General features: G+C 47.9%; 2 protein-coding genes and 1 non-coding gene across 3 annotated transcripts in view; 1 reads left to right on the top strand and 2 right to left on the bottom strand.

Moving 5' to 3' along the window:
- RBM10 (RNA binding motif protein 10) overlaps positions 1 to 401 on the bottom strand; it is a 41,583-nt gene extending 41,182 nt beyond the window's left edge. The window contains 1 exon segment of the mRNA XM_033201890.1: positions 269 to 401. Within this exon segment, the coding sequence (XP_033057781.1) occupies positions 269 to 338 (70 nt within the window). The 5' untranslated portion in view covers positions 339 to 401.
- Positions 402 to 574: 173 nt separating this feature from the next.
- NDUFB11 (NADH:ubiquinone oxidoreductase subunit B11) lies at positions 575 to 3,574 on the top strand. Its single transcript, XM_033201891.1, has 3 exons — positions 575 to 1,330; positions 3,047 to 3,177; positions 3,350 to 3,574. Exons 1-3 carry the CDS (start codon positions 926 to 928, stop codon positions 3,471 to 3,473), a joined length of 660 nt encoding a protein of 219 aa, XP_033057782.1. The 5' UTR covers positions 575 to 925; the 3' UTR covers positions 3,474 to 3,574.
- A 9,287-nt stretch (positions 3,575 to 12,861) lies between these two features.
- Positions 12,862 to 13,010, bottom strand: LOC117078706. Its single transcript, XR_004435128.1, has one exon. It is a non-coding gene; the product is annotated as a U12 minor spliceosomal RNA (small nuclear RNA).
- Positions 13,011 to 19,404: the final 6,394 nt, after the last annotated feature.

Here is a 19,404-nt window from a genome sequence, read left to right as displayed (position 1 = left end):
TCCGCTGATAAACTTCGGTGTAGCCGACACAGTGATCCACAGTAGCCCACTCCCATCCGTCCCTCCCTTCCCCCAACCCGCACGCACCCATCCCATGTCCCAGTCGCGCACGCGCCTTTGCTCACAAAAAAAAAAAAAAAAAAACCACCAAAAAAAAAGAAAAACCCTCCCGGGTAGAGACATTGCACGAACCCCTCCGTTCCGCGCATCCCCCCGACCCGAAGTCCGCCCTCGCGCCTCCTCTACGTCCCCGCCCCGGGCCCCTTACCTCCGCCCCCACGACCAGCGTCGACGCTCACCTTCTCGGCCCGGGCTGTCAAGGGAGGGCTCCCAGACATCACCTCGGCCCGCCGCCACCTCCTCCAACTCTCCCAGCTCAGCCGGAGCCGGAGCGCGCAACTACCAAGTCCGAGACTGCAGGCAGATCGGGGGGAGGGGAGAAGCGCCAAGCGCGCTGCCCTCCCAAGGAAACTCACTGCCGCCTACTCCCAGCCGGCCACAGTCACCAGCTCAAAATGGCGACGACGAGAAAGGAGTCGGCGCTCCGACCACCATCCACCTACTAAGGAAGCGCGCTCTGGCCGGCCCCGGCGATTGGTCACCGCCCGCCAGGGGACAGCCCTGGCCTCCTCTGATTGGCAAGCGCTGGCCACCTCCCCACACCTCCCCACACCCGTGCGAACGCTGCCCTAGTGGAGAAAAGGAGTAGATATTGGCCAATCCGGCAGGGCCCGCTTTTTAGAAGCTTGATTTCCTTTGAAGATGAAAGACTAGCGGAAGCTCCACCTCTTTCCCCAAAGGGCGAGGGAGCTCTGGCCGATTGGCTGGGAACTATATTCACCCAATGTCCCCGATTTCTTCCTATCCAGGAAATGAGCAGATCCATCAATAAGAAATTTCTCAGCCTGGCCGAAAGGGGGAGAGAATGGTTGGCCCCACGAAGCCACGACAACTGGAGGCAAAGACGGTTGCTCAACGCCCCGCCTCACTGGAAAACAAAATCAGATCTGGGACCTATATAGCGTGGCGGAGGGGGAGCGATAATTGTCGCGCTCTCACCCACTGCAGCTGCGCACAGTCGCATTTCCGTCCCCGCCCCTCAGACCCTGCAGCACCATCTGTCATGGCGGCTGGGCTGTTTGGTTTGAGCGCTCGCCGTCTTTTGGCGGCAGCGGCAACGCGAGGGCTCCCGGCCGCCCGCGTCCGCTGGGAATCTAGCTTCTCCAGGACTGTGATCGCCCCGTCCGCTGTGGCGGGAAAGCGGGCCCCAGAACCGACCACACCGTGGCAAGAGGACCCAGAACCCGAAGACGAAAACTTTTATGAGACGGTAAGAGGCCGGGGGGGGGGGGGACGGAACCCTGAAGGGGTCAATCCGGGATCGGCAGGTGGGGCGCTGTAGAGGACGTTCTTAGGCAGTAGAGGCCTGCGCGGCTGGCGAAAGCCTAGAAGACTTGGGAATTTTGCCTACCTTGTGTTCCTCCTTTATCTGTCGATATCCGCGTTCCAGGGCCAGAGGCAGGATGGTTTTATTTTGCAGACAGAAATCACTCCTCAAGTGGACAGCGCTCAAAACGCATTAGAAGCAATATAGTAAAACAACGATAATACTAAACACGATATGGCACTTGCTCGTTGCTGTCTGTGTTTTTTTTTTTTTTTTTTTTATAGAGACGAGATCTCGCTATGGTGCCCAGGCTGGTCTCGAACTCCTGGCTCAAGCGATCCTCCCGCCTCGGCCTACCAAGCTGCTGGGATTACAGGCATGAGCCGCCGCTCTGGGCCCCATCTGTGTTCTAAACACTTGACCTGCATTAACTCATCTTATCCTCAAAACAAACCCCATTTCGAGATAGGCACTATTATATATCATCTACAGATAAGGAAACTGAGGCACAGAGATGTTAAGTGGATTGCCCTAGCTCACATAACTGAATACATGGTGGAGGTGGAACTGGTATTTGAATTTAGGGCTACCAGGTCTGCTGTGCTGTATTAATAGCAGACGCTGTGAAATCAGGCAGCACTGACAGTTACCTACCCATGTGATTTTGGTAGCATAAACCCTTGGTGCCTCAGTTTCTTTGTCTATAAGATGGGAACAGTAATAGGACACCTAAAAAGTAAGACACCCCACTTGCCTTATGTGATTAAATGAGTAAAAATGGTCGGAACAGCAGCTGGCGCTTCGTAAGTATGTACTCAGCACTAGAATGTGTTTATTATTGCCATGTTTCATCTCACTGAGATATTGTGAGGTTTGTCTATGTGAAAAGACTGGCACATAATAAGTACTTCATCAATACTAACCTCTGGTTAAGGGGCTTGGATGTATAGGATGCTCCTTCATTCTGTAAATATGTATTGAGGGCCTGCTGTGTGCCAGGCTCAGTTCAGAGCCCTGGGGATATAGCAGTGTGGAAATCAGACAAAGCCCATGCTCTCATAGAGCTTACATGATAGTGCAGAAGACAGAAAATAAACACGTAAAATATTAGAAAACAATAATACAGAGTAGTATAATAGATAATATAATGTGAGAATGTATGATATACAGAGAATGGGGAAGGTGTGCTACTTAGGTAAACATAGGCTAGAAAGAGACACGGAAGAAGAGAGGATGTGAAGACAAAGTTAGGCAAGGTAAGTGGATAGAGGATGACTTGGGTGTAGGGGGCTATTTCATTAGGTTGAGCCATAAGAAATTGCCAGTATTCAACCATTTGTGACCTATAAAATAGCAGTTTCCTATGCTTCAACTTTGAAAGACAAGGTAACTAGGGAGTGCCTCCTGAAGGAAGTGGTGATGAATCCAAAACGTTGAATGAGGAGACAGATCCAGCCATGACTAGAGCTGGAAGAAAGGCTTTCCAGGCAAAGAGAGCAGCAAGTGCAGTGGCTCTGCGGTGGGAAGGAGCTTGACATATCCCAAGAATGGAAACAGAGGAATTTAGTGAGAGGGGCGTATGGAGACCAAGTTATGCAGGGCCAGAATAAGGCTTTGTGGAGCAGCAGGAAGCCCTCATTAACCTCTCTTTCTCCACAGAACCCAGACTCCCATGGTTATGACAAGGACCCCAGTTTAGACGTCTGGAACATGCGAGTTGTCTTCTTCTTTGGCGTCTCCATCGTCCTGGTCCTTGGCAGCACCTATGTGGCCTATCTGCCTGACTACAGGTGCATGGGGTGTCCAAGAGCGTGGGATGGGTAGGAGGCAGAGGCAGGGATGGAGGTTGAAGGGGATTCTGCAGGAGTCTTATTCCTGCACCATTGGGAATAGGGAGCTGAGATGAGGGATTGGTGTCAATTGAGGCTCCCTCACGTCTACCCCTGCTGTTTGCACTGCCAGGATGAAAGAGTGGTCCCGCCGCGAAGCTGAGAGACTTGTGAAATACCGAGAGGCCAATGGCCTTCCCATCATGGAATCCAACTACTTCGACCCCAGCAAGATCCAGCTGCCAGAGGATGAGTGACCAGTTGCTGAGTGGGGCTCAAGAAGTACCACCTTCCCCACCTCCTGCCTGCCATTCTGACCTCTTCTCAGAGCACCTAATTAAAGGGGCTGAAAGTCCGACCCGCTAATGTTGATTGTGTTGTGAAGGGGATATGGGGCAGGGGTGTCAGAAGCTTGAAAAGGGCTGCTGCAGCCTTCCCTGGGTGTTCTGGCTATATATTGCTGTGTGACAAACACCTTAAAACTTAGTGGCTTAAAACCACAATCCAATCTTCTCTTTCATGGCCCTGTGGGTTGAGTGGGCTCAGTAAGGTGGCTCTTCTTGGGGTCTCAGGTAGTTGTAGTTAGATGGTGGCTGGGACTGGAGTCATTTAAAGGCTCAACTGGGCCGGGTGTCTAAGATGGCTTCTTCATTCACATGTCTGGCACTTCAGTCCTCTTCCATATGGCCTCTCTCCAGCAGAACAGCCTTGACTTTTTTTTTTTTTTTTAGATGGAGCCTTGCTCTGTCACCCAGGCTGGAGTGGCATGATCTCTGCTCACTGCAACCTCTGCCTCCCGGGTTCAAGCGATTCTCCTGCCTCAGCCTCCAGAGTAGCTGGGACAACAGGCGCCTGCCACCACACCCAGCTAATTTTTGTATTTTTAGTAGAGACGGGGTTTCATCATGTTAGCCAGGATGGTCTCGATCTCCTGACCTCGTGATCTGCCCGCTTCGGCCTCCCAAAGTGCTGAGATTACAGGCGTGAGCCACCGTGCCCAGCCTCTTTTTTTTTTTTAAGAAGGAGTTTTGCTCTTGTCACCCAGCTGGAGTACAGTGGCATGATCTCGGCTCACTGCAACCTCCGCCTCCCAGGTTCAAGCAATTCTGCTGCAGCCTCCTGAGTACCTGGGATTACAGGCGCCCATCCCATGCCCAGCTAATTTTTCTATTTTTAGTAGAGATGGGGTTTCACCATGTTGGTCAGGCTGGTTTTCGAACTCCTGACCTTAGATCATCCACCTGCCTCAGCCTCCCAAAGTGCTGGGATTACAGGCATGAGCCACTGCACCCAGCCTAACCTTGGCTTCTTACATGATGGCTTGGGGCTCCTCTGGATGAGAGTGTGGCACATGGGAAGAAATTGTTGGCACCTATCTTTAGAGCCAGACCACCTCACTGGGACCTCCTACGTTTGAAGAGAGGCCAGGGCAACCAGGGATTAAGGTGGAGAATGAGTGCAGGGCTTTCTGTTGCTAAGGGTGGGTGTTTTGTCTCTCCTCCCTGTGTTCTCTGCTTCTCCCTGGGCTTTGGGTTTTGCCCCTGTCCTGTGTGTTGGTGAGTCTGGATGCCTGTATTCCCTTCTGCCCCAAATCTGGATGACTTCTGACTCAAGATACCCATCTGTATGTGTGGGTATGTATGTGCACGTGTGTCTGCTTCTCACCCCCTTTCCTGTCTTTGTCTTTCTGTGTCTCGAAATCAAGAAGTCTTTTCTCCCTTACTTTCTTCCTCTGTGGAAATAGGCTGTCTCCTTGCACCAGGGTTGCTGTCTCAGTCTGGCAGATGGAGTAGGGGACTTGTTCTGGCCCTGGCTGAGTTTGTTTCTTTCAGAGGCATCTCTCTTAAGTATGAGCTTCCCTTCACCCTCCTGGCATCTCTTCCTTCCACAGCTCCCACATTCAAATCACCACCTCATGTATTCATTGCTACAATCTCTGTGCTTGTCCCTGCCTGGGGCTTCGAAGGGTATAGGAGCCACTGGCTACAGGAAGAAAATCTGGCTTGCCAAATTCACCACTAGAGGCAATGCCCTACATCTAGTTACTGGGTCTCAGGAGAGCCCAAATCCACTTACATGTGGCTGAGGCAGGAGCCATATGTGCATGAGCCTTCCTGCAAGTGAGGAAGACCCTGAGGGATTCCCCTGCCCCAGCGATGCTTTGTGGGGCCAGTCTCCCAACTCGAGTGTACCCCAAAGCAGAGAGTACTGATGTGTAAAGGGAGTACTCTCTACCCTCCCCCCTGAAGTTAGTGGGACTATGGAAGTGAAAGGGGCATGTTACCCCAGCCACCAAGTACCTAGGTATATTGGAGCAATAACCCCTATAATAAGCCTCAGCCTGGTGCCCAGAGAGCACATTCTCTCCACTCCCCCACAGGATGTAAATTCCAGAAGGGCAGGTATTCACATATGTTCTGTTCACTTACAGCAGTGACTGGCACGGCATGTGCTTGGTAAACGTTTGGTATTGATACCTCCTGTGTAGGTGACATCCCACACCCATCCTTGCCTTCTGGCTTACACCCCCTGAGGATGAACACTTCTCATTCCCCTCTGCTCTGCCTCATCAAGCTCCAGGGCTCTCCAGAAGCCTCCATTCTGGTCAAACAAAAGGCTGCACTTAGACTTAATCCTAAAATCCAAGCCCTGGCCCCATTCTGACTACAATACTATCTTCCCCTCCCTCATCGTGACCCAGCCACACTGGCTGACTCTTTATAAGTGATTGAATTAAAATATACATGCAGAAAAGCGCACAAAGCTCATTTACTTTTTATAAATTGGGCACACCCATATAACCAACACTTAGGTCAAGAAATATACTTTGGGAGGCAGAGGCGGACTGATGTCTTGAGCTTGGGAGTTTGAGACCAGCCTGGGCAACATGGTGAAACCTCGTTTCTACAAAAAATACAAAAATTAACGAGGCTTGATGGTCCCAGCTACTAAGGGTGTTGAGGTGGGAGGATCGCTTGAGCCTAGGAGGCAAACGTTGCAGTGAGCCGAGATCGCACCATGCCACTGCACGCCAGCCTGGGCCACAGAGTGAGACCCTGTCTCAAAAACAGACAGACAAAAATCACAACATGGCAAACCCCAGAAGCTCCCTTCAGGTCTTCCCTCTTCCCCACCAAAGGTAGCCATTCTCCTGACTTCTAACAATGTTAGGTTACTTTGGTCTGGTTTTGTGTCCAGTTTCTTCATTCTGCACAATGTTTGTGAGACTGATCAACATCATCACATACGTGAGTAGTTAGTTCATCCTCATTGCTGTAGTCTATTTCATTGTATGAACAGACCAGACTTTAGCCATTCTTACGTTGCTGAGCATTTGAGTTGTTTTATATTTGGGGCTATTAAGAATTTTTTTTCTTCTGAGACAGAGTCTTGCTCTGTCGCTCAGGCTGGAGTACAGTGGTGTGATCTTTGCTCACTGCAACCTCCACCTCCCGGGTTCGAGCAGTTCTCGTGTCTCAGCCTCCTGAGTAGCTGGGGTTGCAGGCGTGAGCCACCAGGCCCTGCTAATTTTTGTATTTGTAGTAGAGATAGGGTTTCACCAGGTTGGCCAGGCTGGTCTTGAACCCCTGACCTTAAGTGATCCACCTGCCTTGGCCTCCCAAAGTGCTGGGATTACAGGGGTGAGCCACTGTGCCTGGCTAAGAATAATTCCATGAACATTCTTGTACACATCTTTTGATAGACATATGCACTCATTTCTTGGGTATATACCTAGGAATGGAATTGCTAAGTCATTGGGTAGACATGTGACCAATCAGCTTCAGTAAATCATGCCAATTTTCCAATCTACACTTTCCTAGAGGTGACTCCGCATCATTCGGCATTTCCGGTCTTTTTCACTGTAGCCGTTCTGGTGGATGACCGAACTTTTTTTTTTTTTTCTTTTCTTGAGACAGGGTCTCGCTCTGCTGCCCAGGCTGGAATGCAGTGGCACGATCTCGGGTCACTGCAACCTCCTTCTCCCATGTTCAAACGATTCTCCTGCCTCAGCCTCCTGAGTAGCTGGAACTACAGGCACCCACCAAGATGCCCGGCTGATTTTGTTTGTATTTTTGTTTTTAGTAGAGACGGGGTTTCACCATGTTGGTCAGGCTGGGGATGGCTGACCTTTTAAGGACCACATTGGGATGAAGAGGGAGGGACTGCCTACTGAGTGCCAAGCCCCAACAGTGTGCCCCAACAGTGTGCCAGGCACTGGTGGATATCAGGGTCCCTGCTCTTAGGAATTTCCCAGGATGAGGGCGGAGGCGGGTGGGGGTGGTCAGAGACCTTAACACAATGTTTTCTCCCTGCTGTTCGACCCCAGGGACCTTTGAACTTTCATATTTTGGACGCAACTTTGTTCTGCCAACATAACAGATACCAGCCTCCTTTATCCTTCAATCTAATAGGACATTACCCAGAAAATAAAAATAGAACATCTTACCAGATTCACAGTGACTATTACCAATAAATGTAAGCATCACAGAATAAACTGACAGCAGCCAAAACTGTGAACTTGAAACTGTATTGAGGGAAAAATTGATGGAAGTTTTTGATGTTCTCAACAAAATGTGGACCTGCAAATTTTGATCCTGAAATATTAGACTCAATGGAAACTGTCCACAAACAAAGCTCAGAATGACAGGAGGTATTCATTCAACAAATATTTATTGAAGTGCCTACAGGACCCCAGGCACTCTTTCTGTTGTTTTGTTTTTATTTTTGTTTTGAGATAGGGTCTTTCTCTGTTGCTCAGGCTGGAGTGCAGTGGCATGACCATGGCTAACTGCAGCCTGGACCCTGGACTCAAGCGATCCTTCTGCCCAGGCACTGTTATAGGCAAAGGGGATACAGCAGGGAACAAAAGATTTAAAAATGCCCGCCCTCATGGAGCCTGTATTACAGCTAGGAGAGACAGAAAATAAACAGCACAATTAGTTTGTATATTATATGTATGTAGGGAAGTGGTAAGTATGGATTAAATTAAAAATAAATCCAGGGGCTGGGTGCGGTGGCTCACACCTGTAATCTCAGCACTTTGGGAGGCTGAGGTGGGCAGATCATTTGAGGCCAGGAGCCTGAGGCCAGCCTGGGCAACTGGGCAACAGGGCGAAACCCTGTCCCCACTAAAAATACAAAAATTAGCTGGGCATGGTGTCACACGCCTGTAATTCCAGCTACTCGGAAGGCGGAGATGGAGAGTCACTGGAGCCCGGGAGGCGAAGGTTGCAGTGAGCTGAGATCGGGCCACTGCACTCCAGCCCGGGTGACTGAGCAAGACCCTATCCCAAAAATAAATAAATAAATAAATAAATAAATAAATAAATCTGGTAAGGGGGTGTCAGGGAGTTGGGGGGAGGGGAAACCTGAATTTAAATAGGGTAGTCAGCAAAGTTGATTACTTGAGGGAAAAAAAATGTGAAGGAAGCCAGAGATGAACACACAGATGCAAGAGCATTTCTGGCAGAAGGAACAATCGGTACCAAGTTCCAGAAGCAAGAATGTGCCTGAGATGGTCAATGAGCAGCCTGAGGCCAAGGAGCTATCTGAGGGAAGCTGTTACTGCTTGAATTTGACACAGATAAGAGAATCAATATATGGATTAAATCATTATTGTAAAAATTAACCAGAAAATGATCACAGTGAAAGTAACTTGAGAAATGAAAACACCCAAAACTGGTTTTGGGTTAACTGCACCACCGCATGGCATTGATCAAGGAATTAAACTGGCTCAGGAGAATTCACTCCGTTTCAAAGTTGCTCAGTAAAAATTAACCTGAGTTGAGTTGGTCTAATTCCAATTTTATTTTTTATTTTTTAATTTATTTTTTTGAGATAGAGTCTTGCTCTGTCACCAGGCTGGAGCGCAGTGGCGTGATCTCAGCTCACTGTAATGTCACTGTAATGCCTCCCAGGTTCAAGTGATTCTCCTGCCTCAGCCTCCGGAGTAGCTGGGACTACAGGTGCCACCACCACGCCCAGCTAATTTTTGTGTTTTTAGTAGAGACAGTTTCACCATGTTGGCCAGGATGGTCTCGATCTCTTGACCTTGTGATCTGCCCGCCTCAGCCTCCAAAAGTGTTGGGATTACAGGCGTGAGCCACCGCCCCCGGCCTTTTTTTTTTGAGATGGAGTCTCGCTTTGTCGCCCGGGCTGGAGTACAGTGGCGTGATCTTGGCTCACTGCAACCTCCACCTCCCAAGTTCAAGCGATTCTTGTGTCTCAGCTGCCAAAGTAGCTGGGACTACAGTCGTGCACCACCATGCCTGGCTAATTTTTTGTATTTTTAGTAGGGACAGGGTTTTACCATGTTGCCCAGGCTGGTCTCAAACTCCTGGGCTCAAGCGATCCACCCGCCTTGGCCTCCCAAAGTGCTGGGATTACAGGTGTGAGCCATACCTGTAGACCGGCCTTAATTCCAACTAAATTAAATTAAATTAATTAATTAATTTTTGAGACAGAGTCTCACTCTGTCGCCCAGGCTGGAGTGCAGTGGTGCGATCTTGGCTCACTGCAACCTCTGCCTTCTGAGTCCAAGTGATTCTTGTGCCTCAGCCTCCTGAGTAGCTGGGACTACAGCTGAGCACCATTATGCAGGGCTGATTTTTGTATTTTTAGTAGAAACTAGGTTTCACCATGTTGGCCAGGCTGGTCTAAAACTCCTGACCTCAAGTGATCCACCCGTCTCAGCCTCCCAAAGAGCTGGGATTACAGGCTTGAGCCACTGCGCCCGGTCTGATTCCAATTTTAAATGTTAGTATTCGTAAGCAGGGCCAATACTTTAGAGGTCACTTGCATGTGAGTCAGAGGGGTGAATCCAGGGCCAGTTGAAGGCACAGGATCCAGGCAAAGCAGCTGGGAATCAACAATCATTACCTATACATAAGTGTGAAGAAGGATTCATTTGCCCATTCAATCATTTATTCATTCATCTCACAAATATTGATCAAGTGCCTACTATGTGACAGGGATACAGCAGTGAATGAAACAGGCAAAAATTCCTGCCCTCTTGGAGCTTTCTTCCAGTGCAGGGGACAGATAATAAATTTAAAGAACAATTAACAATTTGGAGTAATGATAATAGCTAAATAGGTAAAATATAGGCCAGGCGCCATGGCTCATGCGTGTAATCCCAGAACTTTGGGAGGCTGAGGGGTGCAGATCCCTTGAGCTCAGGAGTTCAAGACCAGCCTGGGCAACATGGCGAGACCCCCATTTCTACAAAAATACAAAAAATTAGCCGAGCATGGTGGCATGTGCCTGTGGTCCCAGCTACTCAGGAGGCTGAGGTGGGAGGATCACAGAGGTCTAGGCTGCAGTAAGCTGAGATTGTGCCATCGCACTCCAGCCTGGGCGACAGAGTGACACCCTACCTTAAAAAAAAAAAGTAAAATACATAATATGATAGTGATATATGTTGAGGACAAAAATGAAGCAGGGAAGAATATAGTGAGTATTTATGTGTGTATGTGTTTGTATGTGAACGCACACCTGTAGTCCTAGCTACTGAGGCAGGAGGATTCCTTGAGCCCAGGAAGTCAAGGCTGCAGTCAGCTATGATCCCTGCCACTGTATTCTACCCTGGGCAACAGAGCAAGACCCCCATCTCTTAAAAAAAAAATTAAATTTAAAAATGATGTTTGATGAAGACCTGAGGGAAGTGTCCAATTGAAGAGAGAACTTTGAAAGAGTAAGACTTTCAAGACAGTCTAACACAGGGGTTAGGGGAACGTCTGCTGGAGCCATACTGCCTTTGTTCAAATCCCAGTTTCCTCCATACTAAATGTGTGACCTCATACTCCTATTTTCCCCCTCTGTAAACTGGGGCTAATGATATTAACTACTTTGTAAGGATATTGAGAGGATTAATCTGAGTGCTTACAACGCTGTTTGACACAGATTAACTGTTTGTAAACATAGGCTGGCTGAATGAATTAATCTTCATATTAATACTGTAATCATGGAAGTTTTTAAATTAAAAAAAAAAACTTCTTCAAAAATGAGATTGTGGTACAATGGTTTGGGGAACGTTCAAATTGTGGACCCCAAGATGGAAGGTGGTTTTGGAACCCTGGCAGTCACTACTTCGAGGTTTTGGCTCTGTTATTGAAAGTGGTGGGGCAGGATATGTTGGCTCACGCCTATAATCCCAGCACTTTGATAGGCCAAGGCGGGTAGATTGATTGAGCTCAGGAGTTCGAGACCAGCCTGGGCAACATGGCAAAACCTCATCTCTGAAAACTTTAAAAATTACCCAGGTGGTAGCGCACACCTGTGGTTCCAGTTACTTGGGAGGCTGAGGTGGAAGGATTGCTTGGGCCCGGGAGTTCGAGGCTGCAGTGAGCCATGATTGTGCCACTGTACTCCAGCCTGGGCGACACAGTGAGACCCTGTTTCAAAAAAAAAAAAAAATTGGTGGTATATATTTACTTATTTATTTAGCTATTGTCATTACCCAAATTATTTGTTCTTTTTTTAAAAAAAAATTTTTTTTGGTCGGGTGCAGTGGCTCACGCCTGTAATCCCAGCACTTTGGGAGGCCAAGGAGGGTGGATCACCTGAGGTCAGGAGTTCAAGACCAGCCTGACCAACATGCAGAAACCCCGTCTCTACTAAAAATAGAAAAAATTAGCCAGGCGTGGTGGTGGCACATGCCTGTAATCCCAGCTACTCGGGAGGCTGAGGCAGGAGAATTGCTTGAACCCGGGAGGCGGAGGTTGTAGTGAGCCAAGATCGTGCCATTGCTCTCCAGCCTGGGTAACAAGAGCGAAACTCTGTCTCAAAAAAAACAATTTTTTTTGGTCAGTCTTGTCTTTTTATTTTCTTTCCAACTCCTTCACCTCCTTCAAGCCGTTGGTAAACATCAACTTCTCAAAGTGGACTTCCCTTATTTAAAATTCCAATCCCCTTTTATTACTCTCTCGCCAAAATTTTTCCCTCCATATCACACACAAACTGCATTAGGCATGGTGTCCTTTTAGTTATGGTCATGGTACTGGGAATTTTTTTATTTTTTAAAATTTTTTAGACAGGGTCTCGCTCTGTCACCCAGGTTGGAGTGCAGTGGCACGATCTCAGCTCACTGCAACATCTGCCTGTGGGGTTCAAGTGATTCTCATGCCTTAGCCTCCCAAGCAGCTGGGATTACAGGTGTGTGCCAGGACACCCGCTAATTTTTGTATTTTTAGCAGAGACCGGGTTTCATCATGCTTGTCAGGCTGGTCTGGAACTCCTGACCTCAAGTGATCCGCCCACCTCGGCCTCCCAAAGTGCTAGGATTACAGGTGTAAGCCACCGCACCCGGCCCCAGTCTACTTTTTTTTTTTTTTGAGACGGAGTCTTGCTCTGTTGCCCAGGCTGGAGTGCAGTGGCGTGATCTCGGATCACTGCAAGCTCCGCCTCCTGGGTTCACGCCATTCTCCTGCCTCAGCCTCCCGAGCAGTTGGGACTACAGGCGCCCGCGACCACGCCCAGCTAATTTCTTTTTGTATTTTTAGTAGAGACGGGGTTTCACCGTGTTAGCCAGGATGGTCTCGATCTCCTGACCTCTTGATCCTCCTGCCTCGGCCTCCCAAAGTGATGGGATTACAGGCGTGAGCCACCGCGCCCGGCCCCCAGTCTATTTTTTAGGTGTAAAGGTGTCAGGCAGATCGCGATTCCCAGGCATCCCGCAAAGTAGGCTGGTCACCTTAGGGGCGACCTTTACCGCTCAAAAATTCGTCTCACATTAGCAGTGAGGATTCGGGCGTCACCTCGAATCATTATTTTCCTTACTCATAAGTTTAAGGCAAAGTACTGGGAATTTAAAAAAATAAATTAGGTTATTTTAGTGAGAGAGAAAGAGCAAGAGAGTGAGAGAGAGAGAGAGAGAGAAAGAAGAGGAGGGGGAGGAAGAAAGGAAGGAAGGAAAGAAACCATTATATTTTAAATGAAGTAACTCAGGAATGGAAAAGCAAACATCGTATGTTCTCACTTTTTTGTTTTGTTTTGTTTTTTGAGATGGAGTTTCGCTCCGTCGTCCAGGCTGGAGTGCAGTGGCGTGATCTCAGTTCATTGCAATCTCTGCCTCCCAGATTTAAGCCATTCTCCTGCCTCAGCCTCCCCAGTAGCTGGGATTACAGGTGTGTACCACTAGGCCCGGCTAATTTTTGTGTTTTTAGTAGAGACAGGGTTTTGCCATGTTGGTCAGGCTGGGCTGGAACTCCTGACCTCAATTGATCCACTCCCGCCTCAGCCTCCCAAAGTGCTGGGATTACAGGCGTGAGCCACCGCGCCCGCCTTGTTCTCACTTACAAGTGGGAGCTAAGCTATGAGGACCCAAAGGCATAAGAATGATACAACGGGCTCTGGGGACTTGGGGGAGGGGTGAAAAGGGGGTAAGGGGTAAAAAACTCCGTATCAGATGATGGGTGCACCAAAACTCAGAAATCACCACTAAAGGACTTTTCCATGTAACCAAACACCACCTGTTCCCCCAAAACTACTGAAATAATAACAATAAAATAAAAATAAGTAAAAAAAAAAAAAAAAGCCCCTAAACCCATTAAGATAAGGCAGGACTGGCGGGTTGGGGCCAGATCACACAGGGGTTTGACATGTGTGTGTTTAGAAATGTATTTATTTATTTTTAGAGATGGGTTCTTGCTATATTGCCCAGGTTGGACTTGAATTCCTGGATTCAAGTAATCCTCCCACGTAAGCCCCCCGAGAAGCTGGGACTATAGGTGCATGCCACCATACCCAACTTAGACATATATTTAATTTTATGAATCAAAAGCCTTGATGCACCAAGAGTTTATCCAGAGCAGGGTGTGGAACTTGGAAAGGGTTTATAGCAGGAAAGTGACCACAGCATGAGCCCAGCTAGACCATGCACCGAGTGGCCTTGGGCAAGTCGTTTATTCTCTCAGAACCCGTTTCTTCTTGTAGAAAAGGGGGATCGTGTTGGTCCCTAACTCACAGCGTGGCTGGGAGCTTTAAACAAGGCCGTAAAAACAGTAAGTTCTGCCATGTGTTCAGAGCTAACTATATGTCCTAATCACTTTACATATATTATTACCCCCCTTTTAGAGAACAAAAAAACATCGTTCCAGTGCAGTCCTTAAGGCAGCTTGGGTTCAAATCCCATCTCTGCCACTTACGGATGTTTCCCTGTCTGTAGTATGAGGAGAATAAAGGTGCCTATTTGTGAGGATTAAATGAGACAACACATGAAGGGCATTTAGAATGACAAACAAAAAGAAAAAGAAAGAGAAAAAAATATGAAAGGCATTTAGAATTATTCCTAGTACACACAAGCAGTCAATAAATGTTAGTAAGACATCGAAGCCTCCCTGTGCAAAATTGCTCACAATTTTCTCACAAACCAACTAGGAGAAAAAGAAAGAGACAATCCCACTTCTATGCAATGCATGATGAATATTAGTGGCAGATATAATCAACACGAAATTACACAGTACTTAATTGAATCTCTTAACAGTGTCTATCTTATTTTAATTGATGGTTATTATTAATAATTAGTAATAACCATTCATTATTTATAAGATATTCCCCACCAGGCCTTAGTATTCTGGGGGTATATAACGCAGGGTTTTTAGAATGAAACAATTAATGAATAAAGTACTCTATAGATTATCAATCGGTCCAAAGCATCATAAATGTATGTCTCCAGACCTGTTAACACCAGAGTAATAAATACATTTTCTTGCAATTTTAATTTAAAAAGCCAGAAACTCAGGATCTGGAAGAATTTGCTTTAAAAATAAATAAGGTAGGCGCGGTGGCTCCCGCCTGTAATCCCAGCACTTTGAGAGGCGGAGGCGGGCAGATCATGAGGTCAGGAGTTCGAGACGAGTCTGGCCAACATAGTGAAACCCCGTCTCTACTAAAAATACAAAAATTAGCTGGGCATGGTGGCAGGCGCCTGTAGTCCCAGCTACTCGGGAGGCTGAGGCAGGAGAATCGCTTGTACCCGGGAGGCGGAGGTTGTGGTGAGCTGAGATCGTGCCACTGCACTCCAGCCTGGGCAACAGAGCGAGACTCCATCTCAAAATTAATTAATGAATTAATTAAAAGCCAGTAGCAATAAAATTTGTTTAATTATACAGTTTTTTAAAATATGAAATAATAAAACAGCAAAATTAACCTTCGAAGATAAAAACTAAGTGAAAAAAAGAAACCGAAAATTAAAAAGCCAAAATATTAAAAACAAAGGCACATAACCTTCGCACCTTTCCAAACTAGGATTCCTACAGATGCCACCTAAATGAAAAACACTCTCTGCTCGCTTTTCCCAGCCTCTGCCTCCGCCAAGACTCTTAAGTCATAGCGACTTCTGGGCCACCATTGTCCTCATCCAGAATCCGCCTTTTCTAAAAAAATTCCACTAGCCCTACAAACGTGGCCTCTTTGGGAAAGCTTTCATTTTGGAAAAAAAAAAGCGGGGGGAGGGGCAGAGGGGTCGGTCTGGGATCTGACCTTGAAAAAGGCTTTTGATTCATCAAATTTAAATATATTAAAAATCACACGCACACATACAGGTTACATTTCTATACCAGGATTCATTCCGGGGGGGTGGTGGTCTGGACAAAAGCCACTACCAAAGCGCTATAGGAGAAAACCAAACCATGAGCGCGTTCAATCTTAGTGTTTTGAACTCGCCTCCAGATTGTTTTCCCGAATTGAGGCTGCGCAGAGACTCGGGGGTGGGATGAGAACCAACACTGCCCCACTGCCTCCCTACCCGAGTGACATTGGGCATGGAACAAGAGACCTGACAGGGTCCAACAGAGACAGGAGGATGGGCTCAGAGCCTCTTTCCAGGCCCGACAGTCTCTGGGGCAACAGGTGATGTCCGGGAAGAGGCGGAGCCAGGTGTGACAGCTCTGAGAGCCAAAGACAACCGCTGGGTTAATCAATTGTTCTTTGGAGCAGCTTGGACACTTTTAGAGGGTGGGCTCTATAGGTGAAAGACCCGCAGGCGGACCGATCAGAAGTTCCTGCTCTGATGGCTGGGGATGTGCAGAACTAGAGGATGCGGAGCCGATTGACAGCAGACCTGATAGTAAGAGAGAGGTTAGACCCTATAGTTCTTCCGCGAGGAGGGGGCGGGGATTGGAACTTGATTGATGGCATTCCGACCAGTGAGAACGTCTGAGTCAGGGGCTCTTGAGTAGTACGTGTATTTTGGCAGTGGAGAGTTGGTCCTTGCTTTGACTGACCCTCTTATCATCCAATAAACATGCCCGCTTGAGTTGGGGGCGGGGCGACTGAGTGCAGAAAAGACGGGATCTTGTCCTTGTCCTCGTTTCCCTTAAAGAGGAAACCCAGTTCCACCAGGAGCTCCCTCCCAGCTTATCTGTTTTATATTTTATATTTTTTATTTTTTTGAGACGGAGTCTCGCTCTGTCGCCCAGGCTGGAGTGCAGTGGCACGATCTCGGCTCACTGTAACCTCCGCCTCCCGGGTTCCAGCGATTCTCTTGCCTCAGCTTCCTGAGTAGCTGGGATTACAGGCGCCTGCCATCACACCCAGCTAATTTTTGTATTTTTAGTAGAGACGGGGTTTCACCATGTTGGCCAGGCTGGTTTCGATGTCCTGACCTCAGGTGATCCGCCCGCCTCGGACTCCCAAAGTACTGGAATTACAGGCGTGAACCACCGCGCCCAGCCTTATCTGTTTTTTTTAAAAAGTTTGAAAGTTACAGATTTAGAACAGTTTAGCTTTCCTGCGCTGTACAGAAACGATGACCTCACTGCACCTGTGAAGAAAGAGCCGCCCCAGAAAAGGCAGTCTTAGGGTTGGGGAGTTGGCCTAGGATTGGAATTGATTTGAGATTTTAGGCCTGAGAGGCTATGATGGAGGACGGGTGTTTCTGATAGAAGATTTCTGGGGTGAGTGATGGGAGGGTTCTAGGGACAATATTGGGGTCTGCAGAGATCAGTAATAGATGGTTAGTGGAAAAGCTAAACTTCTAAAGCTGTGACTTTCAAACGTTTTAAAACATTGTATGCCTTTTTAACAGATAAGTGGGTGGGGAGCTACTGGTGGAAGTGGTCAGTCTGGGTCACTCATGTAGATGCCCATAGTAAGAGCCTGTTCTCTGATGAGGCCTACTGGAATCAAACAGCTGATGCACTTCTAGTTCACTGCCCCCTGAACATGGCAATACATCCACCATCATAGACTGGGCACAAAGTAAATTACTGTATGTTTCTGACACAGACCATTTGCAGTCTGACAGTGGTGTGCCTTTTGTTGCAAAGGCCAACGAACTATGGGCCAGTAGTCAAAGCCTTCCATAGATGTTCTATGTGCCCTACCATGGGCAGGTATCTGATATTGTTAAACATTGAAATGGCCTCCTCAAAAATGAACTCAAAAGGATTTCAGAACCTACCTCTCTCTCCTTCTCCTGGTCTACTCACCTTAGTAAGGCAGTTTGGTCACTAAATGTGGCTGTCCCAAGAATGGGATCATCTCCCATTGGGTACCTCGGATAACGGTCAGGACAAAAGGGGTGGACTATAGAGGCATTTGGGATTCTACCATTGCCATTCCTGACGTGATGTGTTTTTCTTTCCTTTAACAGTAATCTCAGGTCCCAGGCTAGCTAGTTGGTAAACCTCCAGGCAGCAGCCCAGCCCAAAAGAGCCCTAGGGGACCTAAACTTTTTTTTTTTTTTGATACTGAGTCTCCCTCTGTTGCCCAGGCTGGAGTGCAGTGGCGCAATCTCAGCTCACTGCCACCTCTGCCTCCTGGATTCAAGCAATTCTCGTGTCTCGGCCTCCCAAGTAGCTGGGATTACAGGCACCTACCACCACACCTGGCTAATTTTTGTGTTTTCAGTAGAGACAGGGTTTTACCATGTTGGCCAGGCTGGTGTCGAACTTCTGACCTCAGGTGATCTGCCCACCTTGGCCCCCCAAAGTGCCGGGATTACAAGCGTGAGCCACCACGCCTGGCTCGGACTTAAACTTAATTCTGGTCAGTCACCTGAATTCTCTTGTCGGGTGGACACGGTCCTAGATCCTAATGACAATGACTGCTTGATTGAGTACACTACTCACCAAGTTCCCATACAGCAGCTCACATGGGCTAAGATAGAAGACATTTAAAAAAAAGTCTGTAAATTTTATAAAAATGCCTTTGGCCCTTTTGTACTTGACCCTTCTGGATGAAAGGTCTGGGTACAAATAGGGGATGATTGGGAAAAAGTGAAGTTACAGGCTCTGAGATGGGATACACTGATTTCATGAGATGTGGAAGGAGAGCATTTGGGGACTGATATGGTTGGCTTGGCTCTGTGTCCCCACCCAAATCTCACGTCGAATGGTAATCCCCCTGTGTCAGGGGAGGGACCTGATGGGAGGTGATTGGATTATGGGGGGAGTTTCCCCCATTCTGTTCTTGTGATAGTGAGTGAATGAGTTCTTACGAGATCTGATGGTTTAAAAAGTGCGTGGTGCTGGGTGCGGTGGCTCACGTCTGTAATCCTAGCACTTTGGGAGGCCAAGGCGGGCGGATTGCCTGAGTTCAGGAGTTCAAGACCACCCTGGGCAACATGGTGAAACTCTGTCTCTACTAAAAATACAAAAATTAGCTGGACATGGTGGTGTGTGCCTGTGGTCCTAGCTACTCAGGAGGCTGAGGCAGGAGAATGGCTTGAACCTGAGAGGTGGAGGTTGTAGTGAGCCAAGATCACGCCAGTGCACTCTAGCCTGGGTGACAGAGCGACACCCTGTCTCAAAAAAACAAAAAACTGGGTGGCTTTCTTCCCTTGTTCTCTCTCCTGCCGCCTTGTGAAGAAGGTTCTTGCTTCTGCTTCACCTTCTGCCATGGTTGTGAGTTTCCTGAGGCCTCCCCAGCCATGCAGAACTCTGAGTCAATTAAACCTCTTTTCTTCATAAGTTACCCAGTCTCAGGTAGCTCTTTATAGCAGTGTGAAAATGGACTAATACAGGGAGGGAATATCTTAGACCCTGAGAGGTGCAAGATGGGGAGACAATGAATGCTCTCTTTGTCCCCTAGATCGAGCACTTGCAGTCCAACGAAACAATCATCTGGTCTGCTGGAGTCAAGCAGCAGGTGCAGCTGGCAATCTGACCTGCTGCTAGGTTTGCCATCACTGTCCTTGGGTGACAAAAACAGAAAAAGCATGTGAGCACGGCTGCTCCTGAATTACTC

Source organism: Trachypithecus francoisi, unplaced genomic scaffold (genome assembly GCF_009764315.1).
Source record: "Trachypithecus francoisi isolate TF-2019V2 unplaced genomic scaffold, Tfra_2.0 Lachesis_group6, whole genome shotgun sequence".
In the NCBI taxonomy this organism is placed as follows: Eukaryota; Metazoa; Chordata; class Mammalia; order Primates; family Cercopithecidae; genus Trachypithecus; species Trachypithecus francoisi.
This window is presented reverse-complemented; position numbering and strand designations above follow the sequence as displayed.

Bases quoted from the DNA above. Each gene is read 5' to 3' on its own strand.
- NDUFB11 (XM_033201891.1), top strand. From the start codon at position 926: ATGGTTGGCCCCACGAAGCCACGACAACTGGAGGCAAAGACGGTTGCT. The intron at 1,331-3,046 runs GTAAGAGGCCGG...CTTTCTCCACAG, and splicing joins ACGAAAACTTTTATGAGACG to AACCCAGACTCCCATGGTTA. The intron at 3,178-3,349 runs GTGCATGGGGTG...TTGCACTGCCAG, and splicing joins GCCTATCTGCCTGACTACAG to GATGAAAGAGTGGTCCCGCC.